At 43.7% G+C, this 27,895-nt stretch overlaps 1 protein-coding gene across 1 annotated transcript in view; it reads right to left on the reverse strand.

The window, feature by feature from the left end:
* The window catches only part of LOC115112183 (lysyl oxidase homolog 1-like), a 39,366-nt gene that overhangs the window by 4,327 nt on the left and 7,144 nt on the right, over positions 1–27,895 (reverse strand). The window contains exons 2-5 of the mRNA XM_029639045.2: positions 21,435–21,543; positions 20,160–20,297; positions 3,735–3,891; positions 3,343–3,438 (exon numbers count right to left, since the gene is read on the reverse strand). Of these exons, the coding sequence (XP_029494905.2) occupies positions 3,343–3,438; positions 3,735–3,891; positions 20,160–20,297; positions 21,435–21,543 (500 nt within the window). The remainder of the gene's footprint in view (positions 1–3,342; positions 3,439–3,734; positions 3,892–20,159; positions 20,298–21,434; positions 21,544–27,895) is intronic.

Below are 27,895 nucleotides of genomic sequence, written 5' to 3' on the forward strand. Positions count from 1 at the left end.
TTTATGTACATATTCTTTATCCCTTTACACTTGTGTATAAGGTAGTAGTTGTGGAATTGATAGGTTAGATTACTCGTTGGTTATTACTGCATTGTCGGAACTAAAAGCACAAGCATTTCGCTACACTCGCATTAACATCTGTTAACCATGTGTATGTGACAAATAACATTTGATTTGATTTGATTTGATTTGGAATTCTGGGCAGAGACTGGTGGGAGAATCTTGATTTGAGATACTGTATGTGTAAATAAAACATTTGAAGTGCTGCTTAAATTATCTGTTGATATCAATGGAGAATTGATGAGGAACTAAGATAGCTTCATATGTGTGCTCTAGGCTCATTTATGTGCTCTCTGACACCTGGAGTTGCATGGCAAATGGTCCAGGAACAAAGGACAATGCCCAAGGATTAGTCAGCCCTTCCCCTTCTGAGGGGCCAAGAATTTTGGCCCCTCAGAGGGGGAAGGGCTGACTAGTCCTTTGGAATTGACCTTTGTTGTATCTCTGCTATCTCTATAGTATCCAAATATGGTTTCTATCTGAAACTTGTTCACTGAGGATAACTCTGATGCTATCTATATATATATATATGTATTATCTCTGTGGTTACTGTTCACTGAGGATAACTCTGATGCTATCTATATATATATGTATTATCTCTGTGGTTACTGTTCACTGAGGATAACTCTGATGCTATCTATATATATATATGTATTATCTCTGTGGTTACTGTTCACTGAGGATAACTCTGATGCTATCTATATATATATGTATTATCTCTGTGGTTACTGTTCACTGAGGATAACTCTGATGCTATCTATATATATATATGTATTATCTCTGTGGTTACTGTTCACTGAGGATAACTCTGATGCTATCTATATATATATATGTATTATCTCTGTGGTTACTGTTCACTGAGGATAACTCTGATGCTATCTATATATATATATGTATTATCTCTGTGGTTACTGTTCACTGAGGATAACTCTGATGCTATCTATATATATATATGTATTATCTCTGTGGTTACTGTTCACTGAGGATAACTCTGATGCTATCTATATATATATGTATTATCTCTGTGGTTACTGTTCACTGAGGATAACTCTGATGCTATCTATATATATATGTATTATCTCTGTGGTTACTGTTCACTGAGGATAACTCTGATGCTATCTATATGTATATATGTATTATCTCTGTGGTTACTGTTCACTGAGGATAACTCTGATGCTATCTATATATATATATGTATTATCTCTGTGGTTACTGTTCACTGAGGATAACTCTGATGCTATCTATATATATATATGTATTATCTCTGTGGTTACTGTTCACTGAGGATAACTCTGATGCTATCTATATATATATGTATTATCTCTGTGGTTACTGTTCACTGAGGATAACTCTGATGCTATCTATATATATATGTATTATCTCTGTGGTTACTGTTCACTGAGGATAACTCTGATGCTATCTATATATATATGTATTATCTCTGTGGTTACTGTTCACTGAGGATAACTCTGATGCTATCTATATATATGTATTATCTCTGTGGTTACTGTTCACTGAGGATAACTCTGATGCTATCTATATGTATGTATGATCTCTGTGGTTACTGTTCACTGAGGATAACTCTGATGCTATCTATATATATGTATTATCTCTGTGGTTACTGTTCACTGAGGATAACTCTGATGCTATCTATATATATATATGTATTATCTCTGTGGTTACTGTTCACTGAGGATAACTCTGATGCTATCTATATATATATGTATTATCTCTGTGGTTACTGTTCACTGAGGATAACTCTGATGCTATCTATATGTATGTATGATCTCTGTAGTTACTTGTGTCTGTATAGGGTGAACTCTGAATTACTATATGCAAAAATATTTGATGTTCCTCTCAGGAAGTCTGTCTTATTTACATTGGTCTCCTCCCATCAAGCTTTTAAGTGCTGTGACACCCTGTGGAGATTGGGCCTGGGAGTGTTTAGGTTACTGCCAACTTGGTATCATTTGATTGCTCAATGGTGGTTGGTTTTGGGTTGAACGGCTACACCTTCAGATGTTATAAATGGAATGAAATGCCTTTGATCTCTCTCTCATCCTGTATCCAGTCCATGCCCCAAAAATGGTCAAAGACTCCAGTCACCCAAGTCATAGAATGTTCTCTCTGCTACTGCACGGCAAGCAGGAACCGAAGCGCCAAGTCTAGGACCAAAAGGCTCCTTAACAGCTTCTACCCCCAGGCCATAAGACCGCTGAACAATTAATCAAATAGCCACCCGGACAATTTACATTGACCCCCCCCACCTTTGTTTTTACACTGCTGCTACTCTCTGTTTATTATCTATGCGTAGACATGTTACAAATGACCTCAACTATCCTGTACCCCCACACATTGACTCGGTACACCCTGTATATAGTCTCGTTATTGTTATATCATTTTCTTGTGTTATTTCTTTATTACATTTTCTTTTAAACTTTAGTTTATTTAAATATTTTCTTAACTTTATTTCTTGAGCTTCATTGTTGGTTGAGGGCTTGTAAGTAAGCATTTCATGGTAAGGTCTACACCTGTTGTATTCAGAGCATGCGACAAAGTACATTTGATTTAGAGGAAGGTTGTAGGATCCGTTCCAATTTCTTAGGCTTCCAGGCCTCTGGACTAGTAAACACATTTGTTTTCATGCTTTGTCCTGTAAATTCATCTCATAATCTACTGTATATACTTAGAATAATGCCTTGTAATGCTTGTTAATGCTTTGTATCTTAAGCTTTATGGCTTGTAGGTGAATCCAGTCATTGTACAATGTTAGTTAAATACCTACCTTTGATATAGACAATTCTCAGACCAATTTTTGCTAGTCAACGTCAACTCATTGCCTAATGCTTGCTTGTAGATCTTAATTATCTTTATGGAGTCAGAGAAACATTTTAATAGGCTAATTGTTTAGTCTTCTTACGAGTCGCATGTGAGGTATTTATAATATTGTATATACTGTATATTGACATGTCAAATATTACTGTCCACTACATGCAACCCAAGTTAGGATTTGTCCCACATTGAAACACTTGAGGTCAACACAGACAGGCAGAGAGCAATGGGACTGAATGGCAGTCAAAACTAGTAGATCGGTATGAGCCACAGTCTAGGAAACAGTCTAGGAAACGTAATGTTTTATAGCTTTAGACAACTTTCCAAATGTAAAACTTTCCGATACATTTTTCCAGTAACCTTTTCCAATGGAATGTTGCCTTTGGAATGTCGCCTTCCTGGAAGATTACCAAGATTACCATCAGAACTTTCCTCTGCTCTTAGTCTCACCTTTAGTATGTAGTTCCCAGGTTGGATGTCTGTTATATCGATCCACTGGCAATCAATATCAGCGTTGTACGTATCGTAGCAGCCCGGACTCAGACCCTGGGGGAACATAGAGGAGAGTTATTCGTGTTGAACTTCAACAGTCTATGCTTATAGCTCAGCACCAGAGAGACGTGCCTCTGCACCATCTCTGACTCATAGAAAGACTGAGTGGGGTGGAAGAACTGTTAAGCAAGAGACATGTTGTCGTTGCTCGCTGAAATCTCAGATGATGATATATTGTTGCAGTACCTAGTGCAAGACCATGACACCGACTTGCCGTCAGACAAATGAATGATGCCATGGCAAATGTATTGGCAAATCTACCTTAGTGAGATATGTGTTGGTGTATCTACCTGAGTGTGAGATGTGCAGGCATAACGCTTCAGGTGACCAAAGTCACAGGTGGTGTCCTCCAGACAGAAGCTGGCCTTGTGTCCCTCAGCCACCTTCCTTCCTGTGGTGACCTCCAGCAGGTCATAGTGGCTGAACTCATCCATGCTGTGGTAGTGTCTGTGGGTAGACAGAAGGGCAAATAGGTGGCCGGTAGTGCAAAAAAAGGGGAGTAAACGTCCACTTTTACCTTATTAATCCTCTCTAGGGTACGTGGGACGGTAGCGTCCCACCTGGCCAACATCCGGTGAAATTACAGAGCGCCAAATTCAAAACACAGTATTATAAATATTTAACTTTCATAAAATCACAAGTGCAATACATCAAAATAAAGTTTAACTTCTTGTTAATCCAGCCAAGGTGTGAGATTTCAAAAAGGCTTTACGGTGAAAGCAAATCATGCGATTATCTGAGGACAGCACCTCGCATACAAATGCATGACAAATAATTTTCCAACCAGGCAGTTGCGACACGAAAGTCAGAAATAGCGATATAATATATGCCTTACCTTTGAAGATCTTCAAGATTGCTTCAATCAGGTGGATTGGGATATGTTCCGCATTGCTTCAAACAACAACATTGACGAATATGCTGATTCGGTGAGGGAGTTTATTAGCAAGTGCATCGGCGCTGTTGTACCCACAGCAACTATTAAAACATTCCCAAACCAGAAACCGTGGATTGATGGCAGCATTCGCGCGAAACTGAAAGTGCTTTTAACCAGGGCAAGGTGACCGGAAACATGACCGAATACAAACAGTGTAGCAAGTCCCTCCACAAGGCAATCAAACAAGCTAAGCGTCAGTAAAGAGACAAAGTAGAGTCGCAATTCAACGGCTCAGACACTAGAGGTATGTGGCAGGGTCTACAGCCAATCACGGATTACAAAAAGCAAACCAGCCCCGTCGCGGACCAGGACGTCTTGCTCCCAGACAGACTAAACAACTTCTTTGCTCGCTTTGAAGACAATACAGTGCCACTGACACGGCCCGCTACCAAAACCTGCGGACTCCCCTTCACTGCAGTCGACGTGAGTAAAACATTTAAACGTGTTGACCCTCGCAAGGCTGCAGGCCCAGACGGCATCCCCAGCCGTGTCCTCAGAGCATGTGTTTATGGACATATTCAATCCAGCCTTATCCCAGTCTGCTGTTCCCACATGCTTCAAGAGGGCCACCATTGTTCCTGTTTCCAAGAAAGCTAAGGTAACTGAGCTAAACGACTACTGCCCCGTAGCACTCACTTCCGTCATCATGAAGTGCTTTGAGAGACTAGTCAAGGACCATATCACCACCACCCTAACCTGACACCCTAGACCCACTCCAATTTGCTTACCGCCCCAATAGGTCCACAGACAATGCAATCTCAACCACACTGCACACTGCCCTAACCCATCTGGACAAGAGGAATACCTATGTGAGAATGCTGTTCATCGACTACAGCTCAGCGTTTAACACCATAGTACCCTCCAAACTCGTCATCAAGCTCAAGACCCTGGGTCTCGACCCCACCCTGTGCAACTGGGTACTGGACTTCATGACGGGCCGCCCCCAGGTGGTGAGGGTAGGTAACAACATCTCCACCCTGCTGATCCTCAACACTGGGGCCCCACAAGGGTGCGTTCTGAGCCCTCTCCTGTACTCCCTGTTTACCCAAGACTGCGTGGCCATGCACGCCTCCAACTCAGTCATCAAGTTTGCAGACGACACTACAGTGGTAGGCTTGATTACCAACAACGACAAGATGGCCTACAGGGAGGAGGTGAGGGCCCTCGGAGTGTGGTGTTAGGAAAATAACCTCACACTCAACGTCAACAAAACAAAGGAGATGATCGTGGACTTCGGGAAACAGCAGAGGGAGCACCCTCCTATCCACATCGACGGGACAGTAGTGGAGAGGGTAGTAAGTTTGAAGTTCCTCGGCGTACACATCACGGACTAACTGAATTGGTCCACCCACACAGACAGCGTGGTGAAGAGGAGGAGGCTGAAGAAATTTGGCTTGTCACCAAAAGCACTCACAAACTTTTACAGATGCACAATATAGAGCATCCTGTCGGGCTGTATCACCGCCTGGTATGGCAACTGATCTGCCCACAACCGTAAGGCTCTCTCCAGAGGGTAGTGAGGTCTGCACAACGCATCACTGGGGGCAAACTACCTGCCCTCCAGGACACCTACACCACCTGATGTCACAGGAAGGCCATAAAGATCATCAAGGACAGCAACCACCCGAGCCACTGCCTGTTCACCCCGCTATCATCCAGAAGGCGAGGTCAGTACAGGTGCATCAAAGCAGGGACCGGGAGACTGAAAAACAACTTCTATCTCAAGGCCATCCGACTGTTAAACAGCCACCACTAACATTGAGTGGCTGCTGCCAACATTATGACTCAACTCCAGCCACTTTAATAATGGAAAAATGGATGTAAAAATGTATCACTAGCCACTTTAAACAATGCTACTTTATATAATGTTTACATACCCTACATTATTCATCTCATATGTATATACTGTACTCTATACCATCTACGGCATCTTGCCATCTTTATGAAATACATGTATCACTAGCCACTTTAAACAATGTCACTTTTATATGTTTACATACTCTACATTACTCATCTCATATGTATATACAGTACTCGATACCATCTACTGCATCTTGCCTACGCCGTTCTGTACCATCACTCATTCATATATCTTTATGTACATATTCTTCATCCCTTTACACTTGTGTGTTTAAGGTCGTTGTTGTGAAAGTGTTAGGTTAGATTACTCGTTGGTTTATTACTGCATTGTCGGAACTAGAAGCACAAGCATTTCGCTACTCTCGCATTAACATCTGCTAACCATGTGTATGTGACAAATAACATTTGATTAGATTTTTTGGCACTCCAAAAGGTCTCAGTTACATTACAAATGGTCCTTTTGTTTGATAAAGTCCTTCTTTAAATCCATAAAAACTCAGTTTAGCTGGCGCGCTTCAGTCAATAATCAACCCAGTTTCCCTCCATCAAAATGCATACAAAATGAATCCCAAACGTTACCAATAAACTTATCCAAACAAGTTAATCAACGTTTATAATCAAACCTTTTGTACCCTAATACGCAAATAAACAATCAAATTTAAGACGGAGAATAGTATGTTCATTACCGGAGATAAATAACAAAGAATGTGTTTTCCTCCACGCGCTTGGAAACAATACAGCCAAAATGGGTCTTTAAAAAAAACTGCCTGAAACTCTTTCTCAAGACTGTTGACATCTAGTGGAAACCCTAGGAACTGCAATCAGGGAGGATTTCGCCCGATAATGAAAGTGCCAGCCATTGAAATCAGTGTTATGCTGAATTCTTTTTTTTGGTGGATGGTTTGTCCTCGGGTTTTGCCTGCCATTTCAGTTCTGTTATACTCACAGACATTATTTTAACAGTTTTAGAAACTTTAGAGTGTTTTCTATCCAAATCTACATCTGTCTATCTATCTATCTATCTATCTATCTATCTATCTATCTATCTATCTATCTATCTATCTATCTATCTATCTATATATATATATATATATATATATATATATATATATATATATATATATATATATATATATATATATATTTATAATATGCATATCCTAGCTTCTGGGCCTGAGTAGCAGGCAGTTTACTTTGGGCACACTTTTCATCCAGACGTCAAATTAATTTGTGACAGGTAAAAAGCGTCTGTGTGTAGTGCAGGAGAGAGAGGAGGCATGGCACAGGGTGGTCAGCAGGGGAACAACGGAGAGTCTAATTTGAACATTTATAAATTCAGTTAATGACAGGTACAACAGCCAATACTAGAGGCATGCTCAATTTGCATAAAGTATAATTACATGATAATCAGTAAACCAACACAAAGCAAACTGTTTACTGCAGGCCACCATCCAAAGTCTTTAAATTAGGTGTGCTTGTTTATTTGAACAGCCCATTGCCCTCACCTGTCAACACTTCAACTCGGTGCAGCTTGACTGAGCATATCACAACGTACCAAAGGAGACTAGAATGTAATTAATACCTACAACCATTCACTGATGAAGCAAGACATTAACAATCGATTGATGTATGAGGTCTCGTTAATTACTTTCTATCAATTTGGAAAGTTTTAATCACTACCGCACGATAAGTGAAGGATTGAGCATCTGTTTGTGTGTGTGTGTGTGAACGTGTTTACACAGCTTTGACTGTGTAGGAATGCTGCGTTTTGCCACTGCTAGCCTGGTTACCCATGAGAACAAATCATATCCTCAGAATGTGAAATGAGTTGCACCGCTCCATGGCTCAGTGCACTGCTGGTGCTGGTCCATCTGAAATCATTTACTCTAATAGCCTTTTACCATCTTGTAGCTGGGATGTGGACCAATGCCAAGTGTCAGACAGTGACCTGAGAGGGCTGGCTGTTTACAGTTGCCCTCTGCGGACCAGCATGTTGTGAATATCCTTTCCATACGAACTGTTAACACTGTGTTACTCAGACAAATCCGACAGATACCGCTACACTGTAAGGTTGAGAATACAATTGACATACATGGAGGATTCCTTTAAATATGCATTAGAAACAGTGTTCAACTGTGAATAAGAAGACATCCTCTGTCTTATTCAGTCTCCTGCTGTTTGGAATAAATGGCAGCATGGTAAATGTAAAACATATTGCATCTCGATTCCCAGATACAGTAATGGCCTCGTATTTCAGCCAAGTTAGATTTCCTATGAAAGACGTCATCTGAACTGTGAACACAGCGCCTAATGGCTGAAAAGCTGGGGTGCTTTGTCAACCTATTCATCTCACATGCACTTAAATGTATCCTAATCCTAATTATTGAAATGAATCACCTTTTCTTGCAATTTTTACCGAAAGTCACATTCCAGATTCCAGACACTAAGAATTTTGTCAGTGTTTGTTTTGGTGAATGTAGTGCAGGTGTGGTAAGAGCTGGAGCTGGTTCAGTCAGTAGGACTCAGACTGTATAAATAATAACCTAGTCTCCTTACCTCATGCTCCCTGTTTTAACATAGTTACAACTTTTTACTGGCGTAGTCATTAAAGATTGAACGGAGGGAAAGGCAGACGGGTACTTTCCAATGGAGGAGGTGACAAATGAAAGAAGTCATTCTTTCCATAGCAGTTGAAGATGGTAAACAGCTCCTCTCAGGTGAGGAACAGTGTGTTTCCCCAGGCTAAAATCTACACGATGTGATTCTCTAAGGGGAATCTGCACCGACTACACAGGGAATCTGTAAACCCAGAGGAATTGAAAGGGCTGCACACTGAGTATCCTGAGAGGGCAGCTCTCTGCAAAACACCCTCTGTATGTGGTGTGTATGAGTGTGTTTGTGCGTGTGTGTGTTTGTGTGTATGTGTGTATGTGTCTATGGGCAGGGGTTTTGAGGCAGGTGTTCAGTGCATGGGGGTTTCAAATATGGCTATAATTTCTTCCCACGACAGACGTTTATTTATAGATGGTAGCCTTGAGATTGTTATCTCTCCGTGAGAGTGGGACAGACAGGGAGACACTGGGCCTAGAGCTGTCTGGACTGGAGGGCCCTTTCACTCGCCTTGGAATCCTGGATCTCCCCCTGTGACTATGTCAACTAAAGATAATTAACTTTTGGAAGGACACATGGAGAAGGCTGGAATAAGACTGGCTTGTAATCCTAACAAGCAAACATTCCAATCCCACTTTGCACTTTATACCCATGAGTCATTTCCCAGTTGTGTTAAAATGCAATACAAAGACTTCCAGGAGGCCAGGCAGGAGAAGGGGGGAAATATTTAGTGGATGGTGTTTGCATTCCATATAGTGCAACCAGATTACAGGAATCGCAGAAATGTATCACATAACACCTGGGCAAACAGTGTCATGTATTGTCATGTTATGTCTTGTTCCTGTTCTTTCTCTTCACTCCGTTTCCCCCTGCTGGTCGTATTAGGTTAACTTCTCTTCCTTTCCTTCCCCCAGCTGTTCCTCATCTTCTCTAACTACCTCGTTCACCCTTTTCCCACCTGTTCCCTTTTTTCCCTCTGATTAGTTCTCTATTTCTCTCTCTGTTCCTGCTTCTGTCTTTGTCAGATTCTCGTTTGAGTTTCTCATGCCAGAACCAAACTATCGTCACGTTTGCTTCACCCTTGTCTCGTCCTGTCGGAATCTGCCTGTTCATCTGATGCTACGTGTGATCAGGTACCTCTGTCCTCTACAACCCGCGCCTACCCAGAGAGACCAGCAGTCTGTCGCCGCTAACCCTGCTATTCTCCTCTGCTGCTAAGAAGGGGACTCTTCTGTAATATCAGAAGGACTTTATGATTTATTTGTCGCCCTCTCTGCGGGTTGTCTATTTTGCCATTCAATACATCTGAAGAGGATCTATGTCTTCCCTGTGTTTTGACATTAAAGGACTCTGTTTTTGTTAAACCGCTTTTGGGTCCTCACTCACCTGCATAACAGAAGAATCTGACCAAGAATGGACCCAGCGACTTCGGATCCTCTCCACTCAGCCGTCGAGATCCAGGGAGCAATGCTAGGCAGACACGAGCAGGAATTGTCTGCTGCTCGACATGCCGTTGAGACCCTGGCCGCCCAAGTCTCCGACCTCACAAAACAGATTCACCATCTCCGCCTCGATCCACCGGCCACTTCCAGGGCTTCCGAATCTCCGGAGCCCAGAATCAATAACCCGCCGTGTTACTCTGGGGAGCCCACTGAATGCCGCTCGTTCCTCACCCAGTGTGATATTGTGTTTTCTCTCCAGCCCAACACTTACACCAGGAGCACAGCTCGTATCGCCTACGTCATATCTCTCCTTACTGGACGGGCTCGTGAGTGGGGCACGGCAATCTGGGAGGCGAGGGCTGAGTGTACTAACCAGTATCAGGACTTTAAGGAGGAGATGATATGGGTTTTTGATCGTTCTGTTTTTGGGGAGGAAGCTTCCAGGGCCCTGTCTTCCCTATGTCAAGGTAATCGATCCATAACAGATTACTCTATTGAGTTTCGCACTCTTGCTGCCGCCAGTGACTGGAACGAGTCGGCTTTGCTCGCTCGTTTTCTGGAGGGTCTCCGCGCGGAGGTAAAGGATGAGATTCTCTCCCGGGAGGTTCCTTCCAGCGTGGATTCCTTGATTGAACTCGCTATTCGCATAGAGCGACAGGTTGATCTTCGTCACCGAGCTCGTGGTAAGGAGCTCGCGTTATCCGTTGCCCCCCTCTCCGCATCACTACCATCTTCCTCCGCCGGCTCGGGTGCTGAGCCTATGCAGCTGGGGGGTATCCGCATATCGACTAAGGAGAGGGAACGGAGAATCACCAACCGCCTCTGTCTCTATTGCGGTTCCGCTGGTCATTTTGTCACTTCATGTCCAGTAAAAGCCAGAGCTCATCAGTAAGCGGAGGGCTACTGGTGAGCGCTACTACTCTGGTCTCTCCTTCAAGATCCTGCACTACCTTGTCGGTCCATCTACGCTGGACCGGTTCGTCAGCTTCCTGCAGTGCCTTGATAGACTCTGGGGCGGAGGGCTGTTTTATGGACGAAACCTGGGCTCGGGAACATGACATTCCTCTCAGACAGTTAGGGGAGCCCACGGCCTTGTTCGCTTTGGATGGTAAGTCCTCTCCCCAGGATTCAGCGTGAAACGCTACCTTTAACCCTCACTGTCTCTGGTAATCATAGCGAAACCATTTCTTTTTTAATTTTTCGTTCACCTTTTACACCTGTTGTTTTGGGCCATCCCTGGCTAGTTTGTCATAATCCTTCTATTAATTGGTCTAGTAATTCTATCCTCTCCTGGAACGTCTCTTGTCATGTGGAATGTTTAATGTCTGCTATCCCTCCTGTTTCCTCTGTCTCTTCTTCACAGGAGGAGCCTGGTGATTTGACGGGGGTGCCGGAGGAATATCACGATCTGCGCACGGTGTTCAGTCGGTCCAGGGCCACCTCTCTTCCTCCGCACCGGTCGTATGATTGTAGTATTAATCTCCTTCCGGGAACCACTCCCCCCCGGGGTAGACTATACTCTCTGTCGGCTCCCGAACGTAAGGCTCTCGAGGATTATTTGTCTGTAGCTCTCGATGCTGGTACCATAGTCCCCTCCTCCTCTCCCGCCGGAGCGGGGGTTTTTTTTGTTAAGAAGAAGGACGGGTCCCTGCGCCCCTGCGTAGATTATCGAGGGCTGAATGACATAACAGTTAAGAATCGTTATCCGCTTCCTCTTATGTCTTCAGTCTTCGAGATCCTGCAGGGAGCCAGGTTTTTCACTAAGTTGGACCTTCGTAACGCTTACCATCTCGTGCGCATCAGGGAGGGGGACGAGTGGAAAACGGCGTTTAACACTCCGTTAGGGCACTTTGAATACCGGGTTCTTCCTTTTGGCCTCGCTAACGCTCCAGCTGTCTTTCAGGCATTAGTGAATGACGTCCTGAGAGACATGCTGAACATCTTTGTTTTCGTTTACCTTGACGATATCCTGATTTTTTCACCGTCACTCCAGATTCATGTTCAGCACGTTCGACGTGTCCTCCAGCGCCTTTTAGAGAATTGTCTTTATGTGAAGGCTGAGAAGTGCTCTTTTCATGCCTCCTCCGTCACATTTCTCGGTTCTGTTATTTCCGCTGAAGGCATTAAGATGGATCCCGCTAAGGTCCAAGCTGTCATCGATTGGCCCGCCCCTAAGTCACGCGTCGAGCTGCAGCGCTTTCTCGGCTTCGCGAATTTCTATCGTCGTTTCATCCGTAATTTTGGTCAGGTGGCAGCTCCTCTCACAGCCCTTACTTCTGTCAAGACGTGCTTTAAGTGGTCCGTTTCCGCCCAGGGAGCTTTTGATCTCCTCAAGAATCGGTTTACATCCGCACCTATCCTTGTTACACCTGACGTCTCTAGACAGTTCGTTGTCGAGGTTGACGCGTCAGAGGTGGGCGTGGGAGCCATTCTTTCTCAGCGCTCCCTTTCTGACGACAAGGTCCACCCTTGCGCGTATTTTTCTCATCGCCTGTCGCCGTCGGAACGTAACTATGATGTGGGAAACCGCGAACTGCTCGCCATCCGCTTAGCCCTAGGCGAATGGCGACAGTGGTTGGAGGGGGCGACCGTTCCTTTTGTCGTTTGGACTGACCATAGGAACCTAGGTCATAGGCTCGTTGGGCGCTGTTTTTCGCTCGTTTCGAGTTCGTTATTTCTTATCGTCCGGGCTCTAAGAACACCAAGCCTGATGCTTTATCTCGTCTCTTCAGTTCTTCAGTAGCCTCCACCGACCCCGAGGGGATTCTCCCTGAGGGGCGTGTTGTCGGGTTGACTGTCTGGGGAATTGAGAGGCAGGTAAAGCAAGCTCTCACTCACACTCCGTCGCCGCGCGCTTGTCCTAGGAAACTTATTTTCGTTCCCGTTCCTACTCGTCTGGCCGTTCTTCACTGGGCTCACTCTGCCAAGTTAGCTGGCCACCCCGGCGTTCGGGGTACGCTTGCTTCCATTCGCCAGCGTTTTTGGTGGCCCACTCGGGAGCGTGACACGCGTCGTTTCGTGGCTGCTTGTTCGGTCTGCGCGCAGACTAAGTCCGGTAACTCTCCTCCTGCCGGCCGTCTCAGACCGCTTCCCATTCCCTCTCGACCGTGGTCTCACATCGCCTTAGACTTTATCACCGGACTGCCTTCGTCAGCGGGGAAGACTGTTATTCTTACGGTTGTCGATAGGTTCTCTAAGGCGGCTGATTTTATTCCCCTCGCTAAGCTCCCTTCTGCTAAAGAGACGGCACAAATCATCATCGAGAATGTTTTCAGAATTCATGGCCTTCCGTCAGACGTCGTTTCGGACAGGGGTCCGCAATTCACATCTCAATTTTGGAGGGAGTTTTGCCGTTTGATTGGGGCTTCCGTCAGTCTCTCTTCCGGCTTTCACCCCCAGTCTAACGGTCAAGCAGAACGGGCCAATCAGACTATTGGTCGCATCTTACGCAGTCTTTCTTTTCGTAACCCTGCATCTTGGTCAGAACAGCTTCCCTGGGCAGAATACGCCCACAACTCGCTTCCTTCGTCTGCGACCGGGATATCTCCTTTTCAGAGTAGCCTCGGGTACCAGCCTTCGCTGTTCTCGTCTCAGCTCGCCGAGTCCAGCGTCCCCTCCGCTCAGGCGTTTGTCCAACGTTGTGAGCGCACCTGGAAGAGGGTCAGGTCTGCACTTTGCCGTTATAGGGCGCAGACTGTGAGAGCCGCTAATAAGCGTAGAACTAAGAGTCCTAGATATTGTCGCGGTCAGAGAGTATGGCTCTCCACCCAAAACCTTCCCCTTAAGACAGCTTCTCGCAAGTTGACCCCGCGGTTCATTGGTCCGTTCAGTATTTCTCAGATCATTAATCCTGTCGCAGTGCGACTTCTTCTCCTGCGATATCTTCGTCGCATCCACCCGGTCTTCCATGTCTCCTGTATTAAGCCCGTTCTTCGCGCCCCCGCTCGTCTCCCCCCCCCCCCCTCCATCCTTGTCGAGGGCGCACCTATCTACAGGGTCCGTAAGATTTTGGACATGCATCCTCGGGGCCGTGGTCATCAGTACCTAGTGGATTGGGAGGGGTACGGTCATGAGGAAAGGAGTTGGGTTCCCTCTCGGGACGTGCTGGACCGTTCGCTGATCGATGATTTCCTCCGTTGCCACCAGGTTTCCTCCTCGAGTGCGCCAGGAGGCGCTCGGTGAGTGGGGGGGTACTGTCATGTATTGTCATGTTATGTCTTGTTCCTGTTCTTTCTCTTCACTCCGTTTCCCCCTGCTGGTCGTATTAGGTTACCTTCTCTTCCTTTCCTTCCCCCAGCTGTTCCTCATCTTCTCTAACTACTTCGTTCACCCTTTTCCCACCTGTTCCCTTTTTTCCCTCTGATTAGTTCTCTATTTCTCTCTCTGTTCCTGCTTCTGTCTTTGTCAGATTCTCGTTTGAGTTTCTCATGCCAGAACCAAACTATCGTCACGTTTGCTTCACCCTTGTCTCGTCCTGTCGGAATCTGCCTGTTCATCTGATGCTACGTGTGATCAGGTACCTCTGTCCTCTACAACCCGTGCCTACCCAGAGAGACCAGCAGTCTGTCGCCGCTAACCCTGCTATTCTCCTCTGCTGCTAAGAAGGGGACTCTTCTGTAATATCAGAAGTACTTTATGATTTATTTGTCGCCCTCTCTGCGGGTTGTCTATTTTGCCATTCAATACATCTGAAGAGGATCTATGTCTTCCCTGTGTTTTGACATTAAAGGACTCTGTTTTTGTTAAACCGCTTTTGGGTCCTCACTCACCTGCATAACAAACAGTAGCCACAACCTTTGACCTTCGAGGTAAGGGGTCACTGTATGCTTGTGCTGCATAGAGATAAAGAGAACAAAAGAGGACCAAAGATATCTGCATGTACAGTGCCTTCGGAAAGTATTCAGACCCATTAAGTTTTTTCTTATTCTAAAATGTAAAAAAAAAAACTCAATCTACACACAATAGCCCATAATGACAAAGTGAAAACATATTTTTAGAGATATTTTGCAAATATAACCAAGATTCAACTTTTTGGCCTGAATGCCAAGCATCACGTCTGGAGTAAACCTGGCACCATCCCTACGGTGTGGCATGGTGGTGGCAACATCACCATTCAGTGGCAGGGACTGGGAGACTAGTCAGGATCGAGGCAAAGATGAATGGAGCAAAGTACAGCGAGATCCTTGATGAAAACCTGCTCCAAAGCGCTCAAAACCTCAGACTGGGGTGAAGGTTCACCTTCCAACAGGACAACAACCCTAAGCACACAGCCAAAACAACACAGGAGTGGCTTCGGGACAAGTCTCTGAATGCCCAGCCAGAGCCCGGCCTTGAACCCGATCGAACATCTCTAGGGAGACCTGAAAATAGCTGTGCAGCAACACTCCCCATCCAACCTGACAGAGCTTGAAAGGATCTGCAGAGAACAATGGGAGAAACTCCCCAAATACAGGTGTGCCATGCTTGTAGTGGTATACCCAAGAAGACTCGAGGCTGTAATTGCTGCCAAAGGTGCTTCAACAAAGCACTGAGTAAAGGGTCTGAATACTTATGTAAATGTGATATTTCTGTTTTTAATTTTTAATAAATTAGAAGAAAAATAATAAATTAGAAATTGTAATAAATAAACATTTCTAAAAAACTGTTTTTGCTTTGTCATTATGGGGTATTGTGTGTAGATTGTGTGCAGATAGATGATCCTAAAATCAATTTTAGGATAATGCTGTAATGTAACAAAATGTGAAAAAAGTCAAGGGGTCTGATTACATTCCGAAGGCACTGTACGTCATCCAGAATTTAACTGTGAACATCTGTTGTACTGTTTGATCATTATTGACATTGTGTAAATGGATCATTGTGTAAATGGATTATTGAGATGTACATAATTCTTAATAGAGAAATCTGAATCTATTTAAATTAAACCGAGTTCATACTATGTTTGTCGCCATAAAACACTGATTCTAAGGTTTTATCCTAAACTTTCTGTACCGTACAACATTTGCTCAATACACAAATGAACATATGGGTGGATTAAGGGGGCACACTCTGACTACACATTGTATTACAATATTCCATGGGGGGGGCAAAATGTAGGACAGTAAAGTTGATTTGGCAAAGAGTGTTCGTTTTCTCAAAACAAGCACACTTGTTACTGTGTTATTTTTATTTAGTTAAGTTAATAAGAACAAATTCTTATTTACAGTGATGGCCTAACCCGGCCGATGCTGGGCCAATTGTGCACCACCCTATGGGAATCGCAATCCTGGCCAGATGTGATGCAGCCTTCATTTGAACCAGGTACTGCAGTGACGCCTCTTGCACTGAGATGCAGTGCCTTAGACCGCTGTGCCACTTGGGAGTCGAGGAGTTCTGTGCTGTTCCACTAACACACAATCATGTCATCATATAATACCAGGTCTATGATGCCAGGGCACAGATTGACAGGAACATTTATGGATTATATTCCCATTTCCATTGGCCAATCAAATCAAGCTGTTGCATTGGCTAACTCCCGCCCTGGAAACCAATGTATAAACGAACAGTGATGTCAGCAGACAACATTGCCAATCTGCTAACGGGCAGTCGACATTCCATAGAGCTGAGGACAGTAAGTACAGCCTGAGACTTGTTGCACAAACCCTTTGAACCCAGACATACTGTGACCAACAAAATCATTGTGGAATGCAAGGTCATAGAGGAAGGGCAGGGCAGAGGGTGTCCAAACATATCAGTGATGTCATGACATACTGTATTAAGTAAAGCCATGATTTCACAAAAAAAAGATCAAACCTGAACGCACCGAACTCAGCTAACCAAACTAATAGAAAACGAATGAGCTAAACAGACAACTTTTAATGTCACGTGAAACAGCAAATCTGATTAACCCTGTAGAGCAAGGGTCTTACAGTTTTTAGTATAATAGCAAGGTTGTGTACAATGGCAACGGAGAGGATGGCTGCTGTTTTATGGGCTCTTAACCAATCGTGCTGTTTTATGGGCTCTTAACCAATCGTGCTGTTTTATGGGCTCTTAACCAATCGTGCTGTTTTGTTTGTTTTTTCACATTGTTTGTAACTTATTTTATACAGAATGTTGTTGCTACTGTCTCTTATGACCGAAAAGAGCTTCTGGACATCAGAACAGCGATTACTCACCTCGAATTGGACAAATCATTTTTCTTTAATGAGTCGGAAGAGAGGGATTTACTCCAGACACCCGAACAGGTCCTCATCCCCGTCATTTGCATTAGAAAGAGACTGAGGTATCGAGGAAGGAGATAGGGGTGTCTTGTGAGGATCCGGCAACGAGTGGCTAATCTGCCTTTGCCATCGGTACCATTGGCCAACGTACAATTTCTGGATAATAAAATGGACAAACTAAAAGCACGTACTGTATATCCTACCAACGGGACACTAAAAACTAATATCTTATGATTCACCAACATGAATAACATGAATAACCGACATGAATAGCTGGCGGGTTATACACTGTACCGGCAGGATAGAAAAGCATCCTCTGGTAAGACAAGGGGTGGCACTCTATGAATAGTTGTAAACAACAGCTGGTGCACGATATCTAAGGAAGTCTCAAGGTTTTACTCGCCTGAGGTAGAGTATCTCATGATAAGCTGTAGTGGCTTCTACCTAGAGAGTTTTCATCTGTATTTTTCATAGCTGTCTACACAACACCACAGACCGATGCTGGCACTAAAACCGCACTCAATGAGCTGCATACTGCCATGAGAAAATAGGAAAATGCTCATCCAGAGGCTACGCTCCTAGTGGCCGGGTACTTTAATTCAGGGAAGCTTAAATCAGTTTGACCTCATTTCTATCAGCATGTTAAATGTGCAACCAGAGGGAAAAACATTCTAGACCAGCTTTATTCCACACAAAGAGACGCGTACAAAGCTCTCCCTCGTCCTCCATTTGGCAAATCTGACCCTAATTCTATCCTCTTGATTCCTGCTTACAAGCAAAAATGAAAGCAGGAAGCACCAGTGACTCGGTCTATAAAAAAGTGGTCAGATGAAACAGATGCTAAACTACAGGACTGTTTTGCTAGCACAGACTGGAATATGTTTCGGGATTCTTCCGATAGCATTGAGGAGTACACCACATCAGTCACTGGCTTTATCAATAAGTGCATCGAGGACGTCGTCCCCACAGTGACTGTACGTACGTACCCCAACCAGAAGCCATGGATTGCAGGAAACAATCGCACTGAGCTAAAGGGTAGAGCTGCCGCTTTCAAGGAGCAAGGACTCTAACCCGGAAGCTTATAAGAAATCCCACAATGCCCTCCGGCGAACCATCAAACAGGCAAAGCGTCAATACAGGACTAAGATTGAATCGTACTACATCGGCTCCGACGCTCGTCGGATGTGGCAGGGCCTGCAAACTATTACAGACTACAAAGGGAAGCACAGCTAAATAACTTCTATGCTCGCTTCGAGGCAAGTAACTGAAACATGCATGAGAGAATCAGCTGTTCCAGACGACTGTGTGATCACGCTCTCCGCAGCCGATGTGAGTAAGACCTTTAAACAGGTTAACATTCACAAGGCTACAGGGCCAGACGGATTACCAGGACGTGTACTCTGAGCATGCGCAGACCAACTGGCAAGTGTCTTCACTGACATTTTCAACTTCTCCCTGTCTGAGTCTGTAATACCAACATGTATCACGTGGACCACCATAGTCCCTGTGCCCAAGAACACTAAGGTAACCTGCCTAAATGACTACCGACACGTAGTACACATGTCTGTAGCCATGAAGTGCTGGTCATGGCTCACATTAACACCATTATCCCAGAAACCCTAGACCCACTCCAATTTGCATACCGCCCTAACTGATCCACACTGCCCTTTCACACCTGGACAAAAATAACACCTATGTGAGAATGCTATTCATTGACTACAGCTCAGCGTTCAACACCATAGTGCCCTCAAAGTTCTTCACTAAGCTAAGGACTGTGTGGTGCAAGGACATCAACCTCTCCCTCAACGTGATCAAGACAAAGGAGATGATTGTGGACTACAGGGAAAGGATGTCCAAGCACACCCCATTCTCATCGACGGGGCTGCAGTGGAGCAGGTTGAGAGCTTTAAGTTCCTTGACGTCCACATCACCAACAAACTATCATGGTCCAAGCACACCAAGACAGTCATGAAGAGGGCATGACAAAATATATTCCCCCTTAGGAGACTGACAAGATTTGGCATGGGTACTCAGATCCTCAAAAGGTTCAATAGCTGCACCATCGAGAGCATCCTGACGGGTTGCAATACTGCCTCATATGGCAACTGCTCAGCCTCCGACCACAAGGCACTACAGAGTGTAGTGCGTACGGCCCAGTACATCACTGGGGACAAGCTTCCTGCCATCCAGGACCTCTATACCAGACGGTGTCAGAGGAAGGCCCTAAAAATGGTCAAAGAATCCAGACACCCTAGTTATAGACTGTTCTCTCTGCTACCGCACGGCAAGTGGTACCAGAGTGCGAAGTCTAGGTCCAAGATGCTTCTAAACAGCTTCTACCCCCAAGCCATAAAACTCCTGAACATCTAGTCAAATGTCTAACATATATTACCTCAATTACCTCGACTAACCGGTGCCCTCGCACACTGACTCTGTACCGGCACCCCCTTTATATAGCCTCGCTATTGTTATTTTACTGCTGCTCTCTAATTATTTATTACTTTTATTTTATTTTCAATTTTTTCTTAAAACTGCATTGTCGGGTAAGGGCTTGTAAGTAAGCATTTCCCTGTAAGGTCTACACCTGTTGTTTTCGGCGCATGTGAGAAATACAATTTGATTTGATTTGAGTATCATAAACCAATAGCATATATGGGTTTGGTTACTCACTGATGGCAGCTGTGCCACTCCCAGGTGTGTCGGGGTCGGTTGGGCATGAAGTCAGCCGTCCCTTGGTTCTTAACCCTCTGTGGGAAGCGAAGCAGGACTCTGATGTCATAGTCTGTAGTCTCAGCGCTGTAGGCAGTGCTGTGGGGAGACAAACACAAAGTATGGAATAGCAAAGAGTGAAGGAAAGTACAGATGGCTACAGAGAACTAGTCTCCCAAGGGTTGTCCCGGTGAGTTTCTGATACCTCAGGCTCACAATGTGTTCCTGCAACTAGACAGAATTGAGCGGGCCTGGAAAAGCTACAGGGAAGGAATATGATAAATAAATAATTCACATTACAGATTACTGTGATTAATCTTCATAGCCTACTGCACACCTTTTCAGTCTTGTAGCAAGGAAACCTTTGTAGTGGACAGGTTTAATTAATTGTTTTAATAATAACCTGCATTCCAAAGTATCAGTAAAAATCTTTGCAATTCATCTTATGGCTGTTGTTGACATTGGTGTGTATAACACATTATACAAGGCCATCTGTCCATGACTGCTGATAACACAGACAGGATATGAGAGGGCTTTGAGGAATGGCTGTGCTTGAGATGGGAAGGAGTGCAAACAGAAGAGCCAGTGGGACAACAAAGTTCATCGCCATCATTTAAATGCTCTGCAGCCTGGGCAATTGTACCGTACCCATCTAACCCTGGGGCCAAAGTCAGAGGACCATTATGTGTGCTGCGACTGCAGACCAAACCACTCAGAGAACCATTTACTGACATGCCAGGTTAGATAGACACGCTTTAGGCTGTGTTTACACAGGCAGCTCAAATCTGATCTTTTGCCCAATTATCGGCAAAATATATGATCTGATTGGTCGAAAGACCAATTAGAGGCAACATATCCAAATTGTGTAAATGCAGCCTTAGTGACAGGCACCAGATTTGAGGTTATTGATGTTGCACTGTGAACTGGGTTCCAAACTTTATATACTGCAAATTAGATAAGGAGTAACTTTACTAAGTAGGTAGATAAAACTGTCCGGTGCTGAGACATTAAATGAGAATATTCACAGATAGGCACATGGAATCTTTCAATCTGTTCTAAGTGGAGGAGACTGATTGTTCATTAGCATGTGCATACTGGCTTGCAAAAACCGGTGATAATCTTTCATGCCATTAAAGTGTGCAGAGTGACGACGAACAACATGATGTGTGTTCTCCTCTTCCAAAGCAAACACAGACACTTATTAAAACACTTAAAAGGTTTCAAATGGTCTCTTACCTTGCCAAGCATTTCTCCTCGGCAGCACAGCGGAGAGAGTACATGTGAGCCCTCTGGATATACGTGGAGGCCTGCACATAGTTGGGATCAGGAACCAGGTCTGGCAAACCTAGAACAAGACACTTGGCTCAACACATAGTATCCTTCAACAGCAATTGATTCAGTCATGTTAGTACCAGCACCTTGATGCCAATGTCAACTTTAACAGGTCTGCATCATCCGTTGACAGAATATAGAGTGTTGATGTGGTGCACCGACCAGTGAGGTCATTCCTCAAATAAAACAGCATAGCTTTACACCTTGTTCATCAGCTATATTTAATTCCCCTGCATCGTGTTATTGTAAGGACTTTGATACGGATGCAGTAGAAGGTCCTGCCTTAAATGACATGCAGCTTATAAATCCTTCATAAACACTGCAAATATTTGTAACAAATCATCTATAACTGTATGTCATGCTTTATCAATGGGTCATAAATGTGGCATAACTGTGTGACATAACCACCAATGTCAAATGTGACACAACCCACTATGTCAAATATGACATAAACCTGCGCTTTATAAAGGGTGGTATAAGCACAGTTTAATAAAGGCCTTATAAATCATATTAAATTGAGGCTTCACAAAGCATTTATAACCCTTTCATGCACCTTAGTAGAGCATCGCAATGGCAGGCAATTGGGTTTGATTCCCAGGACCACCCATACGTAAACATTTATTCACGCATGACTGTAAATCGCTTTGGATTAAATGTGATCTGCTAAATGTTCTATATTAATGAACTAAAACATTTCTAGGATGGCCCAACCTCTTTCCGTCTTGGGTGCAGAGTCAATATTGGACCTGAACTCAACTTCCTCCAAAATACTGCGCTGCAGAATGAAACACACTCTAATTTGCAGTCATGCACAGCAGAACACGTTGGTACGGCCTTTTCTCACACTTTTGTAATAGAAAAACAACCAAATTGGATCTTCTGTGTTGTGTTCACAACAATGCTTAAACCACATTAGGGGATGACTTTTGAGGTCTGGAAAAAATCTAAGAAACTAAGATTTTTGGGTGTTGTTCACCTTTATTTCAATGAGCATGCCCTGCACTGCTGTTTGGTTTGTGGGTTTTCTGGAGTGAAGTAAGCGCACATGTAATGTGATTCGGGCGCCAATGGAATTGGTTGAGTAAAAGTCCAGCAACACCGTATCATTCAGAGCCCCATGAAATGACACCATCTATACATTCTAGAGACCCTACTGAGTATTCCCAACAATACTAAGCCCATACTGTACGTATTCCATTAAACAGTGATTCGCATTGGGGGCATTTATTTGACCTTGGAACATATTTTAAAACCCAAATGTAATGCAAATGTCACTTAAATGTGAGTCATTGTTAATGTTTAGACAATTATTGTTCATATATCGTTAATGGTTATTGACACTTTTCTACTATTACGTTGGGCACATTTACTTAAAAAAATCAGAAATTCCGTGACACGGAAGTACTTTTTTAGTGTTGCTGATGAGACGCTGATCATGTGATGAGTTCAAATGCCCACTTGTGCTGCCGCTGGACAGTGAAAAACAAGAAAGTTAACCTTTATTTATTGTAATTTAAATGAGTTTGTAGTCGTTAAGTGTTGAGTTAGATTACATACTAGCTACCTCAATTGTTATTTAAAATAATATTGGTGACTTCACACGATTTGCTAGCTAGCCGAAATGTAGCTAGCTAGCAGGCTCAGCAAAATACAAATCCCCCTAGATACAGCCACGTCTCATAGTCACGTCATGATAGTAATATTACGAAGTGAATATAGTTTTCCATCTTCCTTCCCATTTAGAGTTAATTAACATGAACATATTAGCATCTCCTGGCTTCCACGCATAGCATACAAGCCACTGACGCAGACCTTTAAAACATCTACATTTTAAAAAGTCAATAAATCCATATAAGAATAGTCTACACCATCACAATAAATCCGTTATTTATTTTAGACAAGTCTAAGGAAACATGATATGAAGAAAATGTTGTCTATTTCAGAAAAACATAATAGCATATTCTGAGCTCTCCTTATGTTAGGCCCTGATCTGGCTATGCCATATGGCTGTGGGCTACACTAATTCCTCACTACATATCCGTCGCCAAACCCACTGGCTCCAGGTCATCTATAAGTCTTTGCTAGGTAAAGCCCCACCTTATCTCAGCTCACTGGTCACCATAGAAACACCCACCCGTAGCACGCACTCCAGCAGGTATATTGCACTGGTCATCCCCAAAGCCAACACTTCCTTTCCTTTCCTTCCAGTTCTACGCTGCCAATGACTGGAACGAATTGCAAAAATCTCTGAAGCTGGAGTCTTATATCTCCCTCTCTAACTTTAAGCATCAGCTGTCAGAGCAGCTTACCATTCACTGTACCTGTACACAGCCAATCTGTAAATAGCACACCCAACTACCTCATCCCCATATTATTACTTACCCTCTTGCTCATTTGCACCCCAGTATCTCTACTTGCACATCATCATCTGCACATCTATCACTCCAGTATTAATGTTAAATTGTAATTATTTTGCCTCTATGACCTATTTATTGCCTATCTCCATACTCTACTACATTTGCACACACTGTACATAGATTTGTATATTTTTCTTTTCTATTGTGTTATTGGCTGTACATTTGTTTATGTGTAACTCTGTGTTGTTGTTTTTGTTGCTCTGCTTTGCTTTATCTTGGCCAGGTCGCAGTTGTAAATGAGAACTAGTTCTCAATTGGCCTACCTGGTTAAATAAACGTGAAATACAAAAATAAAAAAATTAATTTAACAGACAAGATTTGCTTAGTATTCCATTGCATTATTTTATATTATTTTATAGTATGAAGAATAGTATGATGAATACAGTTGAACATAAAATAGAAAGGATATTTTCTCCAAATGGTTTCTGAGGGAGTACATACATGCGGCTATTCTGTGTTGAGCGGTTAACAAATCAATTAGTCCTCCTATATGCTTAATTTAGTATTAATTATGTAACTTTAGTTGTGATACAAACATTGGGCTACATGTTTGAATTTTTTTGTATTGTACCCCATTTTTTCCACCAATTTCAATCTTGTCTCATCACTGCAACTCCCCAACGGGCTCGGGAGGCGAAGGTCGAGTCATGCGTCCTCTGAAACATGACCTGCCAAACCACACATTCTAACACCCACCCACACCAATGTGTCGGAGAGAACACTGCTCAATTGACGACGAGGTCAGCCTGCAAGCGCACAACCCACACATGGAGTCGCTAGAGCACAATGAGCCAAGTAAAGCCCCCCCCGGCCAAATTCTCCCCTAACCCGGACGACACTGGGCCAATTGTGCACCGCCCTATGGGACTCCCATCACGGCCGGTTGTGATACAGCCTGGGATCGAACCTGGTTCTGTAGTGACACCTGTAGCGATGCAGTGCCTTAGACCGCTGCGCACACTCAGGAGGCCTATATGTTTAGACTTTTAATTTCCCCCTAAAAAGATCCATGCCTTTTTCGGCCAGCGGCCATTGTGCCCTTGGGCTGAATATAATAATTATAATTCCCATCACCCGGCTGCATGCTCTGAAGCACCTCTCACTTCCATGGCTGTCTCAGATATCTCAATTCTTATTAACCAATGCCCATCACGTGATCTGTTTCTTCTCCCAGGCATCTCAGCACCTGTAGGCTACAAGTGAAGACAGACACATTGGGGACGCAACTGCGCGTCCTTCTTATTGAATTCTGAGGCAAATTTTGAAAATATTGGAATAACTGTCCACATTTACTATTTGTCAGCCAACAAGATGAGTAGGCCTAACGAACAGCAAAGCACTAGCCTATGTCAATATTCTATCCCCATAGTATAAAAGTTGATCTATTCTATTGGTCAACTTGTCCTTTTGTGCGAGAAATCAAAATGTCAAACATCGTCTGGGACAGTTGTGGGATGCGATAGATCCCATATTAATACAACCACTCGCATCATAAAAAAATAAATGATGTTGATGCAACTGTGGTTTACTGTAGCTTAAAATGTTGATAAACTATTAGACTATTTTTTCACATTATAAGCGCAGCAATGTAACATGGCAGTAGGCTATAGGTGTCACGATGTTCGTAATAATGGTCGGACCAAGGCGCAGCGTATGTAGAGTTCCACATTATTTATTAAAGAAAGTGAAACTTAGAAAAACCAAAACAATAAAGAATAAACAAACCATGACGACAATGCAGTGCTAACAGGCAACTTAACATAAACAATATCCCATAACCCACAGGTGGAAAAAATGCTACTTAAGTATGATCCCCAATAAGAGACAACGATAGCCAGCTGCCTCTAATTGGGAATCATACCAAAACCCCAACATAGAAAAAACCACCTAGAACCCCACATAGAAAATATAATCTAGACTAACCCCCCTAGTCACGCCCTGACCTACTCTACCATAGAAAATAAAGGTTTTCTATGGTCAGAACATGACAATAGGTCCAAAATGTTATCAATTAGTGAGAAAACACCATTCTCAAAAGTGACCGCAAATGCGATTATGCACATCATTTTATTATAAAGGTGCATTTTTATGGTGAAAATGATCTTCCCCAAACTTGAAACTCACACGCTGCCTATGTATGCCAGCTAGGCTATACGCCGGTTATAAAACAAATGAATGTGCTTAATTCCAAGAAGTTATTTGGTCACTTTAGTTGTGATTCAAACCTTATGATACAAAACATACAGTGGGGAGAACCAGTATTTGATACACTGCCGACTAGGTTTGCACACACTGCAGCAGGGATTTTGGTCCACTCCTCCATACAGACCTTCTCCAGATCCTTCAGGTTTCGGGGCTGTCGCTGGGCAATACGGACTTTCAGCTCCCTCCAAAGATTTTCTATTGGGTTCAGGTCTGGAGACTGGCTAGGCCACTCCAGGACCTTGAGATGCTTCTTACGGAGCCACTCCTTAGTTGCCCTGGCTGTGTGTTTTGGGTCGTTGTCAATCTGGAAGACCCAGCCACGACCCATCTTCAATGCTCTTACTGAGAGGAGGTTGTTGGCCAAGATCTCGTGATACATGGCCCCATCCATCCTCCCCTCAATACGGTGCAGTCATCCTGTCCCCTTTGCAGAAAAGCATCCCAAAGAATGATGTTTCAACCTCCATGCTTCACGGTTGGGATGGTGTTCTTGGGGTTGTACTCATCCTTCTTCTTCCTCCAAACACGGCGAGTGGAGTTTAGACCAAAAAGCTATATTTTTTGTCTCATCAGACCACATGGCCTTCTCCCATTCCTCCTCTGGATCATCCAGATGGTCATCGGCAAACTTCAGACGGGCCTGGACATGCGCTGGCTTGAGCAGGGGGACCTTGCGTGCACTGCAGGATTTTAATCCATGACGGCGTAGTGTGTTACTAATGGTTTTCTTTGAGACTGTGGTCCCAGTTCTCTTCAAGTCATTGACCAGGTCCTGCCGTGTAGTTCTGGGCTGATCCCTCACCTTCCTCATGATCATTGATGCCCCACGAGGTGAGATCTTGTATGGAGCCCCAGACCGAGGGTGATTGACTGTCATCTTGAACTTCTTCCATTTTCTAATAATTGCGCCAACAGTTGTTGACTTCTCACCAAGCTGCTTGCCTATTGTCCTGTAGCCCATCCCAGCCTTGTGCAGGTCTACAATTTTAGCCCTGGTGTCCTTACACAGCTCTCTGGTCTTGGCCATTGTGGAGAGGTTGGAGTCTGTTTGATTGAGTGTGTGGACAGGTGTCTTATATACAGGTAACGAGTTCAAACAGGTGCAGTTTATACAGGTAATGAGTGGAGAACAGGAGGGCTTCTTAAAAACTAACAGGTCTGTGAGAGCCGGAATTCTTACTGGTTGGTAGGTGATCAAATACTTATGTCATGCAATAAAATGCAAATGAATAACTTAAAAATCATACAATGTGATTTTCTGGATTTTTGTTTTAGATTCCGTCTCTCACAGTTGAAGTGTACCTATGATAAAAAATTACAGACCTCTACATGCTTTGTAAGTGGGAAAACCTGCAAAATCATCAGTGTATCAAATACTTGTTCTCCCCACTGTATAGGCCTATGGGCTAGGCTACATGGCGTGTGCAACTATGATTTTAGAGGTTAAATCAGTTTAACATTGCAGATAGAATGTGGCTTCCATCAATGTAATTGTCTGCATCATTTCCATTCCCCCATACATTTTTTTTGTAAATATACACCACCGTTCAAAAGTTTGGGGTCACTTAGAAATATCCTTTATTTTGAAAGAAAAGCAAATTTTTGGTCCATTAAAATAACATCAAATTGATCAGAAGTGCAGTGTAGACATTGTTAATGTTGTAAATGACTATTGTAGCTGAAAACGGCAGATTTTTAATGGAATATCTACATAGGCGTGCAGAGGCCCATTATCAGCAACCG

This window comes from Oncorhynchus nerka, linkage group LG27, assembly GCF_034236695.1.
Source record: "Oncorhynchus nerka isolate Pitt River linkage group LG27, Oner_Uvic_2.0, whole genome shotgun sequence".
Taxonomy (NCBI): Eukaryota; Metazoa; Chordata; class Actinopteri; order Salmoniformes; family Salmonidae; genus Oncorhynchus; species Oncorhynchus nerka.